The sequence below is a fragment of the Orcinus orca genome, chromosome 2, assembly GCF_937001465.1.
Source record: "Orcinus orca chromosome 2, mOrcOrc1.1, whole genome shotgun sequence".
Taxonomy (NCBI): Eukaryota; Metazoa; Chordata; class Mammalia; order Artiodactyla; family Delphinidae; genus Orcinus; species Orcinus orca.
In genome coordinates this window covers 61,395,070-61,411,605 of record NC_064560.1, presented here as the reverse complement: position 1 = coordinate 61,411,605, position 16,536 = coordinate 61,395,070, and the positions used below count along the sequence as shown (strand labels likewise).

Sequence of the window (16,536 nt, the reverse complement as noted above, 5' to 3'; positions counted from 1 at the left end):
TTCTCAAATTCTTCCCAAAAATTGCAGAGGAAGGAACACTCCCAAACTCATTCTATGAGGCCACCATCACTCTGATACCAAAACCACACAAAGATACTACAAAAAAAGAAAATTACAGACCAATATCACTGATGAATATAGATGCAAAAATCCTCAACAAAATACTAGCAAACAGAATCCAGCAAAACATTAAAAGGATCATACACCATGATCAAGTGGGATTTATCCCAGGGATGCAAGGATTCTTCAATATATGCAAATCAATCAATGTGATACACCATATTAACAAATTGAAGAATAAAAACCATATGATCATCTCAATAGATGCAGAAAAAGCTTGTGACAAAATTCAACACCAATTTATGATAAAAACTCTCCAGAAAGTGGGCATAGAGGGAAACTACCTCAACCTAATAAAGGCCATATACGACAAACCCACAGCAAACATCATTCTCAATGGTGAAAAACTGAAAGCATTTCCTCTAAGATCAGGAACAAGAAAAGGATGTCCACTCTCACCACCATTATTCAACATAGTTTTGGAAGTCCTAGCCACAGCAATCAAAGAAGAAAAAGAAATAAAAGGAATACAAATTGGAAAAGAAGAAGTCAAACTGTCACTGTTTGCAGATGACATGATACTATACATAGAGAATCATAAAAATGCCACCAGAAAACTACTAGAGCTAATCAATGAATTTGGTAAAGTTGCAGGATACAAAATTAATGCACAGAAATCTCTTGCATTCCTATACACTAATGATGAAAAATCTGAAAGAGAAATTATGGAAACACTCCCATTTACCACTGCAACAAAAAGAATAAAACACCTAGGACTAAACCTACCTAGGGAAACAAAAGACCTGTATGCAGAAAACTATAAGACACTGATGAAAGAAATTAAAGATGATACCAACAGATGGAGAGATATACCATGTTCTTGGATTGGAAGACTCAATATTGTGAAAATGACTATATTACCCAAAGCAATCTACAGATTCAATGCAATCCCTATCAAATTACCAATGGCATTTTTTACGGAACTAGAACAAATCATCTTAAAATTTGTGTGGAGACCCAAAAGATCCCAAATAGCCAAAGCAGTCTTGAGGAAAAAAAACGGAGCAGGAGGAATCAGACTCCCTGACTTCAGACTATACTACAAAGCTACAGTAATCAAGACAATATGGTACTGGCACAAAAACAGAAACATAGATCAATGGAACAAGATAGAAAGCCCAGATATAAACCCACGCACCTATGGTCAACTAATCTATGACAAAGGAGGCAAAGATATACAATGGAGAAAAGACAGTCTCTTCAATAAGTGGTGCTGGGAAAACTGGACAGCTACATGTAAAAGAATGAAATTAGAACACTCCCTAACACCATACACAAAAATAAACTCAAAATGGATTAGAGACCTAAATGTAAGACCAGACACTCTAAAACTCTTAGAGGAAAACATAGGAAGAACACTCTTTGACATAAATCACAGCACGATCTTTTTTGATCCACCTCCTAGAGTAATGGAAATAAAAACAAAAATAAACAAATGGGACCTAATGAAGCTTAAACGCTTTTGCACAGGAAAGGAAACCATAAATAAGACGAAAAGACAACCCTCAGAATGGGAGAAAATATTCACAAACGAATCAACGGACAGTGGATTAATCTCCAAAATATATAAACAGCTCACGTAGCTCAATATTAAAGAAACAAACAACCCAATCCAAAAATGGGCAGAAGACCTAAATAGACATTTCTCCAAAGAAGATATACAGATTGCCAACAAACACATGAAAAGACGTTCAACATCGCTAATTATTAGAGAAATTCAAATCAAAACTACAATGAGGTATCACCTCACACCAGTTAGAATGGGCATCATCAGAAAATCTACAAACAACAAATGCTGGAGAGGGTGTGGAGAAAAGGGAACCCTCTTGCACTGTTGGTGGGAATGTAAATTGATACAGCCACTATGGAGAACAGTATGGAGGTTCCTTAAAAAACTAAAAATAGAATTACCATATGATCCAGCAATCCCACTACTGGGCATATACCCAGAGAAAACCATAATTCAAAAAGACACATGCACCCCAATGTTCATTGCAGCACTATTTACAAGAGCCAGGTCATGGAAGCAACCTAAATGCCCATCGACAGATGAATGAATAAAGAAGTTGTGGTACATATATACAATGGAATATCACTCAGCCATAAAAAGGAACGAAATTGAGTCATTTGTTGAGATGTGGATGGATCTAGAGACTGTCATACGGAGTAAGTAAGTCAGAAAGAGAAAAACAAATATCGTATATTAACGCATGTATGTGGAACCTAGAAAAATGGTACAGATGAACCGGTTTGCAGGGCAGAAGGTGAGACACAGATGTAGAGAACAAACGTATGCACACCAAGGGGGGAAAACCGCGGTGGGGTGGGGATGGTGGTGTGCTGAATTGGGCGATTGGGATTGACATGTATACACTGATGTGTATAAAACTGATGACTAATAAGAACCTGCAGTATAAAAAAACAAACAAAAAAAACAACTAATGCTGAACTTTCTTTGGGTTATTTATATGGAAATATGTTAATGTAAATGTTTCAGACATTACATGAGATTTCTAAAAATCTTATATGTTCTGGTATAATGTTATAAGTCATAATTCTAGTTATTACTTTAAAATGTATCTCAGAAATAACTAAATTTCCTTGTCAATTGCATTATTATGAACTTTCACCAAATCTTTAACCGTGGTCATTTTTAAGTCTTTTGTCATTTACAGACAGTTCTGGGTGTACTCTGAAGCTTTCGCAAAAATGTTTCTATAAAAGGGTTTCATCTTCCAGGAATTCATGGAAAAGACTCTGACAAGTACAGGTTTCTGGTAACTGACTATATTGCTGAACTGAATGAATAAGCATTTTCAGAACTCTAATGGAAAACTGATGAATTCATAAAAGTGCTAACAAAAGATCAAGATGAAAAAGAAAATTAAATACATGGGACTGAGTGAACTGATGAGGATGATCATAATATATGTGACTTTCTGTTTGAATAAAAAAAATAATAATCCCACAAGGACTCAGAGGCAAAAAATATACAAATCAATTTTCACTGCAAAGTAAAGGCGCTGTTACAGTGGAGGATTACTGGACTGAATGTCAATATTATGACATAGTATGAGTGTGTTTCGTGTTTGGTAATTGCAATCATTGTTGTTTTTGTTGTGGTCATCCATTTACAATGCTTGGTGTCAGTTTATTTATCTCTTATAAAAATAAAATACAGTGTGTGTGTGTGAAAAAAATAAAATAAAATAAAAAGTCCAAAAAAATGGTTAAGATGATAAATTTTATGTTGTGTTTTTTTAACCACAATTTTTAAAAAAAGAAATGAAATACCAAGGGCTGGAGAGAATGCAGAGTCACTGGAACATTGCTGGAATGTGAAATGGTATAGCCACTTTGTAAAACAGTTTGGCAGTCTCTTACAAAGTTAAATATACACTTACATTTGATCCAGCAGTTCCACTACTAGGTGTTTACACAAAAACTGAATGTGAATATCTTTCCTCACAATTGTCAAAAGGTGGAAACAATCCAAATGCTCATCAAGTGATGAATGGATAAACCAATTATAGTACCTCCATACAATGGAATACTACTCAGCAATAAGAAGAGTCAACTACTGATAACTGCAACGTAGTGGGTTGAATCATGTTCCCCAAAAAAGATTTGTTCAAGTCCTAACCCCAAGTACCCATGAATGTGACTTTATTTGGGAAGAGAATCTTTGCAGATGTAAACAAGTTAAGATGAGGTCATACTGGATTAGGGTGGGCCCTAAATCCAATGACTGGCGTCTTTATAAGAGAAGGAAGGGGGAGATTTGGACACAGACAAACAGGGAAGAAGGTCATATGGAATGGAGGCAGAGAGCAGAATGATGGAGCTACAAGCCAAGGGACACCAAGGACTGGAGGCAACCAAGAGAAGCTAGGAAGAGACGAGGAAGGATTCTTCCCTAGAGTCCCCAGAGAGCATGGCCCTACGGACACCTTGATTTCACAATTCCAGCCTCAGAACTGTGAGAGAATAAATTTCTGCTGTTCAAAATGTAAGCCACCCAGTTTGTGGTACTTTGTTACGGCAGCTCTAGGAAACTCATACATGCCACAACATGGATGAGTCTCAAATGCAATTGCTAAGTGAAAGAAGAACTCTACTTCTGATTCTGTTTATAGGATACATTGGAAAAGGCAAAACTACATATCACTGGTTCCAGAGGCTGGAGGTAGGGGATGGGAATAGATTACAAAGGGATATTAAGGGAACTTCTGGGGGATGACGAAACTGTTCTGTATCTTGATTGTGGTGGTAATTATACAACATAACCTGTAAATCTAAAGAAGGTCAATTGTATTGCATATAAATTACACTTCAAAAATGTTTGCTTAAAAAAAATTTATGCTTCTGGGATTCCCTTTTTTTCTGTTTGACAAGAATCCTGGGAAGGAGCTCCTATTGGCCTAATCAGGGATAATGTGAGGACCAAAATAACAATAATAGTTATAGATTATAAACCATGGAAAAAAATAAGAAATCACAAAACCACAAATATAGAAATAAATAAATAAATGTATAAATTGAAAGTTTGATGAGAATCAGGATAAAGTATCTCCTCACAAAATACCTATTAATTACAAAGGAGAAGAGTAACTTCAGAGTGGAGAAGACTGACAGACACCACCTTAACTACGTGATAAAAGTGAACATCATGAAAATGAAAAATCACCCACTTAATGGGATACAATAACAGAACCACCTTTGGCTATTCCTGCCAAAGATGCGTAATCTGAATCCAATCATGAAGAAACAGACAAACCCCAACAGAGAGATATTCTAAAAAAGAACTGGCCTGTGATCTTCAGAAGTGGCAAGGTCACAAAAGTCAAAAATAATTTCTTTAATGTCAAAAATAAAAGATTGAAAAATTGTTCTAGACTGAAGGAGACTAAAGACAATGTATGTGCTCTGAACTGGATCCTTTTGCTGTACAGGACAGTAATGGGACATCTGGTGAAACCTGAATAGGGTCTCAGGATCAAATGGTAATAATGCATCACTGTTAATTTCCTGATTTTGATGGTTCTATTCAGATTATGTAGAACAACGGCCTTGCTTGTAGGAAATACACGGTGAAGTATTTTGGGTTGATAGGGCATTAGGTCAGCAACTTATTCTCAAGGGTAAAAATACAGTTATTTTTACTGTACATCCAACTTTTCTGTAAGTTTGTGATTGTTTCAAAGTTTAAAAATTACTCAGAGAAAGAATCCCGGGAAGCCCTGGGTCTGTCACTTCATCCCATCCCCCAATACACAAGGAAAAGGACACTACAGTACATTCTATATTCCTCTAAAGTTGACAGGAAAGTACCACAAAATCGGGATTTCAAACACAGCATATCTTGACAAAGTTCTATCTTCTGAAGCATGAAATCCAGCATAAAGCAGAGATCTACTTTATTTGGATACTGAATGACCCAATAGCCAACATATAAGATAGTTTGATCTACAGAGGTAGATTTCTAATATAGGCAGTATTATAGTGAGATTCCAAACTCATTAAAGACAAGATTCCAGTGTACTAAGGTACAAATATGTTCATATAGTACTTTTTCTAATCACATTACATTTAAGAGTTCCTATTAGCACTCCCAAATGGAAGTATCCATTTAAATAATATTTCTGCTTTACGGGACATCATCAAACAAAGTGAACCAGATTTCACAACAAAGAAATTTAACACTGAACCTTAAATTGTATAATTAGAATGTCAGCCTCCTAATTATTCAAAGACTAGGATATCTAAATCTAATTCAGATCTTAAAAACAGTACCATATACCACTGTCTAAATCACCAATTCCACATTGTTTTGAACAAGGCTCTTCACTAATATGAATGATTAAAGCACCCTATGACACTGCACTAATCTAAATGCAATATAGGGACTTCCCTGGTGGTGCAATGGTTAAGCATCCGCCTGCCAATGTAGGGGACAGGGGTTCGATCCCTGGTCTGGGAAGATCCCACATGCCACGGAGCAACTAAGCCCGTGCGCCACAACTACTGACCCTGTGCTCTAGAGCCTGCAAGCCACAACTACTGAGCCCACGCACCACAACTACTGAGCCCACATACTGCAACTACTGAAGGTCATGCATCTAGAGCCTGTGCTCCACAACAAGAGAAGCTGCTGCAATGAGAAGACCACGCACCTCGACAAAGAGTAGCCCCTGCTCACCTCAGCTAGAGAAAGCCCACGCGCAGCAACGAAGACCCAACACAGCCAAAAAAAAATTTTTTTTTAATTTAAAAATAAGTGCAGTACAGACCATTTATCTATGCTGTAGATTTGTCCTGTCCAGCATGGTAGAAACTAGCCACATGAAGGTAGTGAAACATGGCTGGTACAAATTAAGATGTGCTTTAAGTGCAAAATACACACCAGATTTCAAAGACTTAATTGAAAAAAAAGAAAAAAAAGAATGTGAAATATCTCATTAATGTTTTTTAATATTGATTCTATGTTTAAACAATAATATTTTGGATAGATTGGGTCAAATAATTATTTAAATCATTTAAATAATATTAAAATTAATTATACTGGTTTCTTTTTCTTTAATGTGGCTACTAGAAATGTTTAAATGACATATGTGACTCACATTATATTTCCAATGGACAGTGCTGCCTTAGACCATTTGTGAAATAACACTATCTTATGCTGCAGTAACTAGGAAAAAGAATAACAATGGACTTCCCAGAAGAACACTGAACTGTATCTAAGCCCAGTTTATCTTCAAGATCTAATCTTTTTTTCTTTTTCTTTTATTTTTGGCTGCGTTGGGTCTTCGTTGCTACACGCAGGCTTTTCTCTAGTTGTGGCGAGTGCAAGGGCCCCTCATGGTGCTGGTCTCTCTTGCCGCGGAGCACAGGCTCTAAGCACGCGGGCTTCAGTAGTTGTGGCTCGTGGGATCCACAGCGCAGGCTCAGCAGCTGTGGCGCATGGACTCAGCTGCTCCGTGGCATGCGGGATCCTCCCGGACCAGGGCTCGAACCCATGTCCCCTGCACTGGCAGGCGGACTCCCGACCACTGCGCCACCAGGGAAGCCAAGATCTAATCTTTTCAAGGAAAATTTTTGCTTCTCTTTTTACACTCCACTCAGCTCAAAGAAAGTAAGTATCTCAGGTACCTGAAACTCGGAGGCACTGCTCCGCAGCTGGCTCACATTGGGTAAGGATCCTCCATGGTACTGTGTAAGGCGCAGTTGCTGAAGCTTCTGAAATTGAACCTGGGGACAAAGACATTTCAAAGTTGTTGAGAGATGACAGCAAAGATCTGAAAGAAGCATCAAAGTATGGTGTTGTGTAGCGAAATGGTTCAAGAGTGAAAGTCTTGGCTTCAGTTTCTTCTCTACTTAAAACCTTCAGGTTTCCAGTGCTTTCTGGGTTTTGATTAGTCTATTTTTGGAAAGAATTTACCCCTGTGCTAAATGTCTCAGCCATGACAGTGAGGTACTCTTGCACGGTCTTTGAGTGTATGTGTGTGGAGGCACAGCAACAAAAGAATTTCTTAAAAAAAACTAAGCCACTGTCCATGACTCTAACACACTGACTATCTTCCCTTCTCCATGCTCTTTTCCAGTCTCCTTTTACATTTATGTGTAATAACTGCACAGTGGTGACCACAACATAGGTACAATCTTGCATGCTTACATCATAACTCTTTTCTATGATATTACATAAGCATTTTTAATGGCTATATGACATTTCTTCTTCTGAATTATTTCCTTAGAACACACTGCAAAGAGTGATTCCTAAGTCTCTGGGTTTGGGCCTTTTGATGGCTCTCCATACACACTGCCAAGATGTTTTCCCAGAGGGTATACCAATGTATATATGAGAAAACAGTTTGACCAAAAACTCACTAACACTGGAAATTATCATTAATTGGGGAAAAGAAGGAGGTCAACTGAACAGGTATAAAATGGTATCCCACTGTTTTAATATGCTTTTCTTCTGTAAGTTCTTCCTTGCTTCATTTTTCAAAAGGCAGTAAACTGGTTACAGTTCTTGTAAACCCCAGAGTGGTCCAATTTGGTCTTTAAGAGTTCTGCTTCTAAAATAATAAATTACCTCTGTGGTTATGTAACCCTTGGCACTTGTAATTCATGTAGGGAAGAAAGGGTAGATAGGAACTCCGAGGCAGGTTTTTACCCTTTCATTACTCTCTGTCTTTGTCTAATAATAATAAAAACTACCAGATATGAGCCCCTAAGATGAGCCAGATGCTGTCCTCAGACGCTCTGCCCACTTTATCCCTAACCCTCTCAGCAATCACCAAGGGAGACCACATGATCCTGCTTTTACGAACGTGGAGACCCAGACTCAGGGAAGTTCAGACACCTGCCCAAGGTCACACAGCTAGAGGAGGCTGAGCTATGGCTAACTCAAAACCCACATTCTTATTTCTGCCATGTACCTTTCCTTTGTTCCATTTCTCCCTCAATGATCATACTATTCACAAGCTCAGAGAAAAGTGAAGTTTGGTTGACCAAAAGCATCGCTGCACCTATGAAGTGCTCTGATTTTTTGTTTTTACATTTATTATGAAAATTTTCAAATACGTACAAAATAGAGACAAGTAAAATGAAACCCCATCTCTTCATCTTCCAGCTCCAACAATGATCAACTTACATCCAATCTTGATTCATCTTTACCTCCTCCATCACCCACTGCACTCCACTGAAAGAAATCCAGGCATCCTAGCATTCCATATTTCAATATGCATCTCCAAAGATAAGGACTTGTATCTGTTTGGAAGTTTTAAAGGCATATAAAACCCTTTGGCAGCCTTAACTTCCTTATATCCACTGTACTTGAATTCTCAAACATACTGCACAGTACAACTCTATTAATCAAAACCCAGATCTGAGAGCCAAATATGAGAAGGAAGCCATGATGAGCTTTTCCCATCTATCAGCTAAGTTATAAAGTCTCAGCTTTTGATCTTGACATTCTCAACCAGAAGCATTTGACTCTCTATCCTTGAAAGTCTCTCGACAAAATTCTCAGCCCCCTTGATCTAAAGCCTTTGATTCCTTCTTGCATCAATCCATCCACTTAGTCACTTACATAAAAACGTTTAACTGTGTGTCAGGTACTGTGCCAGACGCTAGCTTACTAAGATGAATACGTGCCAAAGTTCCTACCTGCAGGGAGTTCTCACAAAGGCTTCAACTCTTACCCAAAAGCCTTGACACTTCAACCAAGCTAAGTTCTAAATCTAGCTAGAGATTTGCCTTCAACTGAGCTTGAGGCTCTCTTAGCGGTCGTCCATATCTGCTGTCCCTACCAAACTGCCCATTTCTAGAGTCTTCAGAGACGGTTGTGCTACAGTAAAAAGAGCAATGGATTTGGAACAGGAAGACCTGACTTTGTAAACCGGAGCTCCCATGTGGTTGCACAGATTATTCTGCTGCCTACTTCACAAAGACGGTGGAAGGATTAAAACAGAGAACAGACATGACAGTGGTGTGTAAAGTGTACAGGTCTGGACAACTGCTCAAAATATTATCATTATTGTTGATAACCTCAACTACCTCCTAAACCCTTGAGTAATTCTGACACTTTTCTCTTTTGAAATTTAGAGCCATTGAGCTAGAAAGAACCTTAGAGACTGTCTTCAATACCGTCATGCTTACTGATGAGGAAAATGAGGACAAAAGGCTGATTAGCCTGAGGCAGAGGTCATGGACTGGCAGGCGACAGGACATGGTTAGCCTACAGAGTTCTGTCTGACCCACTCAATGTTTTAAATTTTTAAATTGCAAGAAGCCACAAACATCTGGATTTCCATCTTGTCTTGACTGAAAGATCTAATGACACTGAACCCATATTCTTCATGGCAAAAGTGCGTGGAGCTGAGAAATGCCTGCCCCCTTAGATAGCGCTTGGGTTCTATCTAACACGGGTTTGCCCGTGTCCTCACTGTACCCTGTTACTCCTCCACTATGGCCCAAGATCAGCTACCATTTACCATCTCATTCCGCGCCCCTCCACTCATTTTCCTGACCTGCCTCACCCAGTACCTTGAGTTAGCAACTTTTAGCCTATAGTCACACACTTTTAGTGGAATTTTCTCCAATGTCTATATGAAATGAGATCTAAGTCTCACTAATTCCTTTTTGAAAAAGTGTTGTAGTAGTCAACACAATCCCAGCAGCCCTTTTCACAGAAATCGATAATTCTAAAATCTGTAGATGTGCGAATGACCTAGAGTAGCCAAAGCAATTTTTAAGAACGGTAAAGGTGGAAGACTTAAGTTACCTTGTTTCAAGACTGACTATAAAGCTATCGTAATCCAGGCAATGTGCTGTTGTTCAAAAGAGAGATGAACAGATCAACAGAACAGGAGAGAGTCCAAAAATAGACCGATGTATACATGGCCAGTTGATTTTTGACAAAAGTGTCAGAGCAATTCAATGGAGAAAGAAAACTGTTTTCAACAAATGCCGCTGGTACAATTAGATATCCTAATGGGGGAGAAAAAGCAGTTCAGCATATAGACATTCAGTGTGACAACCATAATCAAACCCCAGCTCTTCCTCTTACCAGCCACGCAACCTTATGTCTCAAGTCTGTTTGCTCTCCCGCAAAGTGAGGATCGCTCCAGATACACAGTCCACAGGGTTACTGTGAGAACTACATGAGATAATGAACGTAAAGTGATCAGCACAGTGGCTGGCAAAGAGAGAACGCTCCATATTCAGCCCAAATCTAATCTTTCTAGTCTCCTCTATTCCTCTCTGAGGCCTCACTATGCCATAACATATCTATTGTTTGTTTTACTATAAAAGTAATAGTTTTTCCCAAATATTCCAGCAAAATTAACACTCCAGGTTGATGTGCTATTGATCGTGTGGTTTCTCCACACTACCAGTTGTCCTTCAAAGCCAAACTTCTTGAACAAGTTCCCAACCCTGTCCCACTTCCTCCATTCAAGGCCTCAGTGCCTCACAACCTCCCTTCCACCCAGCACACTGTGGACGTGGTGGCTCCCACCAAGGTTACCAATGACCTCCACATGACTGGACCAAAGAACGAGTCCTTATCACATCAGACCAAGTCAGCAGCACGGGGTTCGGCTGCTGGTCCACATCCCCTTCTCTTAACCATAATCCTCCTGGCTCTCCTCCTACCTCTCTGGTTGCTCTTCAGTCTTCTTTGCTGGCTCCTCCTCCTCTACCTCCCCTTTAAATGGTAGAGCTCCTTGGGCTTCTCCTAGGCCCTTTCCATGTTTCACTCTATGTATAGCAGGGGTTACAAACTCAAAAGCCTACGGGTGCCAGGTATGGAAGATAAGTAAGCGAAGCAGCCTAGAATTACTGTGAGGAAACCATAGGGAGTGACGGGGACTGTGGCAAACTGAAGGACACACCGTGTGCCCTGTCTAAGGGGGGCAGCAGCTATTCAACTCCAGGCAATCGCTGCCATGCGGAAATGTAGGGTAAGTGTTGTTAGATGATCTCTTTTTTCAAAAGAAGCCAGAGTCCAGATTTTAATGTAAAATCACAATATTCACTGTTGGCCCTAATTGAAGAAAAAAAAAATCAGAGGGCCAAATTAGAATTTAGGCCACCAATTTCTAAGATCTTTTCTAGAAATTCTTCCTAGGCAGCAGAATCTACTCCTGCTGCTACACACCAAAGATTCCCACTAGCCTAGACTTCTCTCCTGAGCTCCAGGACCACATATACAACTATCTGCTGGCCCATCTCTACTTAAATGCCTCACAGGCACCTCAAACTCAGCATCTCCTGACACTGAGTCAGCTCCCGCCTTGCTCCTGCCAGCGCTCCCTCTCTTAGCAGAGGATACCCTGGAATGGCTCAAGTCTGAAAGCTGGGGATCATCCTTGAGTCCTCCCTCTCCCTCACCTCCCTCATCCATTCACCAAGTCTGGTCCTTTCTACTTCCTAAGTATCAATCTGTTCACCTCTCTGCCTCCCTGTGGCTACCACCCTTGCCAATGCCACCATCATCACATCTCCTAGACTCCAAAGCATTTCCCTGCTACCTCTTCCTCCGATCTATCCTACGTTCTGGAGCTAGAGGCATTCTTTCAAAATGCAAATCTCCCCTGGTTCAACCCCTTCAATGACTTTCCATTGTCCTTAGGATCAAGTCCCAAATCCCCATGAATGCCTCATCTCAAATTACCCTCCTCATCCCCTTGCTGAACCTCTGTCCCCTGTGCCTAAAACACTCTCCCCTCCCTCAACACACGAGCATATACCCTCACATGCCTTCCCCACTCCTACTAACCCTTTACGCCACTAGAAGAGGTGAGGATTCCCTACCATACACTCCCAACTGTTTCCCTTTCGTATTATTCATCAAAATATGTCCTGACTTGTCAAATGAATGTCTTCCCCATTAAACCCTAAAATCTACGACGAGACACTACTATATCCCCAGTGTCCATCCGAACCCCCAGCACGCACTAGAGACTCAAAAAGTATTTGCTAAACAAATTAATAAGATCTTTGAAGCAAGGTACCACATCTTCACCTCCCCCCACCCCTACACCCTCACTGGGGACTCAAGTACCAACAAATTAATGAATGAACAAAGGAACAGCCTCTTTCCAGGCATATCTGCCTCCATTTTTTTCCCTCTCCTTATCATCCCAGGTACCACCATTGAACTGATCCTCCTAGCATTCTCTTCTCAAAAAATTTCCATTGCTTCCAGGTAAGGCTGCACCCCTAAAGCTAGAGTGAAAAATTCTCCATAATCTAATCTATCCCACCAACTAAACAAATAGGATTTAACTCCAACTCTGAAGGACTGACTCTGATTATATGGAGAAAAAGTCGAAGCCCAACAGACTCAGAAAGGAAAGAGTACCTAGATTGATTAGCGATGTCTGTTCCATTTATAAGCATGCCCACCATGGGCTAGTAATGGAAAATCAGTATGTCTGCCATCTGGTTATCAATAATGAACTGGATAGATTCTTCTCCATCTGAGATCTTTGGACCCTTGGAACATATGCTTGGGGATCTACGAGTTCTCTACAAGAAGTGTTTCAGTTTTATAATTTCATTATGAAAGTTACCCTTAAAATTTTAAATAAGCAAAGATTACTAGGCAAATTCAGTGTTATCGTTTGCCTTTGTGTGTATGAACACAGTGGAGCCAAGCAGTATTTATTATTTTACTTGCAATTGGTAGAGAGTAGAAAAGAACACAGGCAGAATTAATATGTAAATAATGCCCTGTACAAGGTGAAGGACAAAATGACATCATAATTTTATAGCAATTAGAATAGAGAAAAGTGGTGGCTGAATTGAGTTATCATATGGGGCAGAGTTGGTCAGGCTTGCTAAACTCAAGAGAATCTGAGCTACAGGGTTTAGCACTATCTATATATATTTCTTCTCATCATGATAGAAATGTAAGTACAAGAGATATTTCACTTTCTCCTTAACCTCGCTAAAAGAAAACACCATCAAAAATATGATAAATGGCAAGTGACACCTAGCCTCAGGAGTGGGGGACATGACAGGCTGTGGGGTGAACTGTGGCCAACCAGAGAATACATGCTCCATTTGAGGGGGCAGTCATCACCCAGCTCCAGCCAGCTTAGCTGTCACATGGGAAATCAGGATGAGTGTTATCGGGTCTCCCAATTTTAAATGTATATAAATATATATATTTAAAATAGAGAGAAAGAACGAAAATTTGACTGTACATTAAAATCTCCAACTTTGATTTCTATGAAAAATCTCCCAATTCTGGCGACAGATTCCATAAGTTTTCCCAAGCACCAATGGCCAAAAAATACCGCGTCTGCAGCTCAGCGAGCCAGGGACCACCAGTTTGCGACTCTGCTCTCAATTCTCCTTCAGGCTGCCCACAACCCCGCCCCCGCTTCTGTACATCCTCCCCCATCCTCCTGATGGTCCTTCAAGGTCAGCATTCAGGATCCTCAAGGCCTGCCTGCCCCGCTCACGCTGACCCTCGTTCTCTGCAGTTCTGCGCGGACACTCCTGTTGGCTCTCCATCCTCCACTGCCTCCCTCGACAGTTACCTAACCTCGCCGAGTGTTTGTCCAGGCTGGCGCCTTATTCCTCCTGGACCCTCCTCCGTCACCAGCAACGCTGTACACCTTCCCAGTTCTCATGAACCATCGGGGCTGAAGTCAGTAAACCGGACCGATACAGCACCTCCATGGAGGAAGAGTAGCGAAGTCCCACACTCGACATGGAATCACATCTCAATACCCAGACAGACCCCAAACCAGCCCGGGGCCGACCCTGGATTCACTGGTGCGCGGAGCTCTCCCGAAGGAGCGGGTGGGTGCCTCGGGCCCTCCACGCCGAGCAGTCCGGGAGGACTCGCGGGCGGTGGATGTTCGGAGCAGTGAGAAGCCGCACCGCCCGCCTCCGAGCTGTTTGTGATTTCCTCCCCGCGCTCCCGGTCACCCTCCCCCTTAGGCCGCCCTCACTCGGCGGCCCGCCTTCCCGGGCTCGGTCCCTTCCCATCTCCCAGTACACACTGCCCCGCGACCCTCCCACCTCCGCGGCGACAGCAAACCTCCAGCGGGTGTCGGAAGGCAGGCAAGCGCCGAGGCCGCGGCCGCGCCGGCCCCGCTCCCGGGTTCCACTCCGCGGGCGCGACCCCGCCCGGCCCCGCCATCGCCTCGGCCCCGCGACCTCTCACCCGCCGCGCGGGGCCCGCCCGCGGCCGTGGCCGCCCGCCCGCGCCGGCCCGGGCCCTCACCCGCGACAGGGTGAGGTCGGTCATGAGCTGCTCGAAGGCCCGCGTCTCCTCGGCCTGCCGCTGCGTGTGCAGCGCGATCTTCTCACTGAACTTCCGCGGGTTGGCGCTGCCCGAGCCCGGCGAGGCGGCCATGGCGCGGGCCCGGCGCCGGCAGGAGGGGGAGACGGCGGGCGCGGGCCCTGCGCCTCGGCCCACCCGTCCGTCCGCAGGCCGCCCCGGCCGCCGCCCGAAGCCCGTCCTCCGGCGCGACCCGGCAGAGGAGCCGCCGCGGCCCCACCGCCAGCGAGCGGCCGGGAGCGCGCCGAGGTCCGCCCCCGCGCGCCCGGCCCCGCCCTCGGCGCGGCCCGCTCGGCGCGGCCCGCCCGCCGCCCGGCCCCGACCCGGCTCGGCGCCAGCCACCGGAGGGCTTTCCCCGGCGTCCCGAGCCGGGCTCGCGACCCGCCACGCAGACACTGAGGAAACCCCGTCAGCAGAGCAAAGCGCATCCGACGTGAGGGAGCAGCTAGGGTACCATTTTTCCAAAACGCTCCCTCGTAGGGACGTCCTGGCCTTTGGATTTACGTTACAACTTTAGAACAGTTTTAACATCCTTCTCGCCCGGCTTCCCTCCAGTTATGCTGATTTCCTTCAGGGGGTGAAAACGGGGCGACCTACGCTTGAGCAATCCTCTCCCTCAGTTCCCACACTCTGGGGCCTAACGTCTGCCCTCCGTCCTCCGCCTCCCAGCCCGCTTCCTCCCTCGATTTGTGTCGTTGACAGTCCGCTCAGGCCCACCCAAGAAAAAAGTTACTAAATCTGGATCTCAGTTTCTAAAGCCATCTCCCGAGTTGCCCGAACTTGAGCCGTGGGCACCCTCCTCGCTCCTCGGCCCCGGCCCTTTTTCCAGGCTCTTTCTGAGCATCCGTGGCCTCTGCAGATTCCAGCTCGTCAGACGTCAACTCCCCGTTTATAACTAGCTTCTCAGCCTCAACGGTTTTCTCCCTCTCCTGCAGCCCAGGAGCTCCTCTCCGTATAGATGTGGCTGTGTGTAAAGATGTCCTGGACGGCTCTAAGAGTGTGTCTGCGTTTTGTAAATTAGGAACTATTAGGGACACGCAGAAGAGTGCAGAAAATGATGTTAGCGACACCTACTCCCTGCACTATCAAGATTAAATGTATCAAAACATTTTGCTTCAGTTACTTGGTATTTATTAAAGAAATAGAAAATTAGACAGAAGTAAAACCCGACCCTTATTCTTTCTCCCTAGAGATTGTCACTGGGCTCAAGTTGGTACGTATCACTCACATTCATGTTTTTACACTTTTACTACATACGATGTACGGCTCCACCAACTGCATATGAAATACCAAATTTGGCTTTAAAATTTACAAAAACAACATCATGCTGAATAACCTTTTGCAACCTTTTTCATTTACTGTTTTTGAAATTCATTTGCATTGATTCATTTGTTTTAATTACTGTGTAGTATTTCATTGTAGTTTTCATATGTCTGAGTTTTTTTTAGAAAATTTAATATGAGAACATATCTCTATTAGCTAGAGGTTAGCTTGTTTTATTAAGCATAATTGGATTTATTTCTTCTGTTTTATTTTGTGCCATCTACCATCCTTTTTCTTTATATTTTATTTTCTGCTTTCCTGTTACATTGGGTTCAGTTTCAGAGAACAGA

General features: G+C 42.7%; 1 protein-coding gene across 5 annotated transcripts in view; it reads right to left on the bottom strand.

The window, feature by feature from the left end:
* Positions 1-15,191, bottom strand: part of CRTC3 (CREB regulated transcription coactivator 3) — a 103,820-nt gene extending 88,629 nt beyond the window's left edge. The window contains exons 1-2 of one of the 5 annotated variants that reach the window (XR_007475464.1): positions 14,807-15,191; positions 7,270-7,368 (exon numbers count right to left, since the gene is read on the bottom strand). Coding sequence is in view for 4 of the 5 variants with exons in the window: in XM_049705783.1 (XP_049561740.1) it covers positions 7,270-7,368; positions 14,807-14,998 (291 nt within the window). In the remaining variant the exon portion in view is untranslated. The remainder of the gene's footprint in view (positions 1-7,269; positions 7,369-14,806) is intronic. The other 4 variants (XM_049705783.1, XM_049705782.1, XM_033402889.2 and 1 more) reach the window with 4 other exon arrangements.
* Between the last annotated feature and the right edge of the window lie 1,345 nt (positions 15,192-16,536).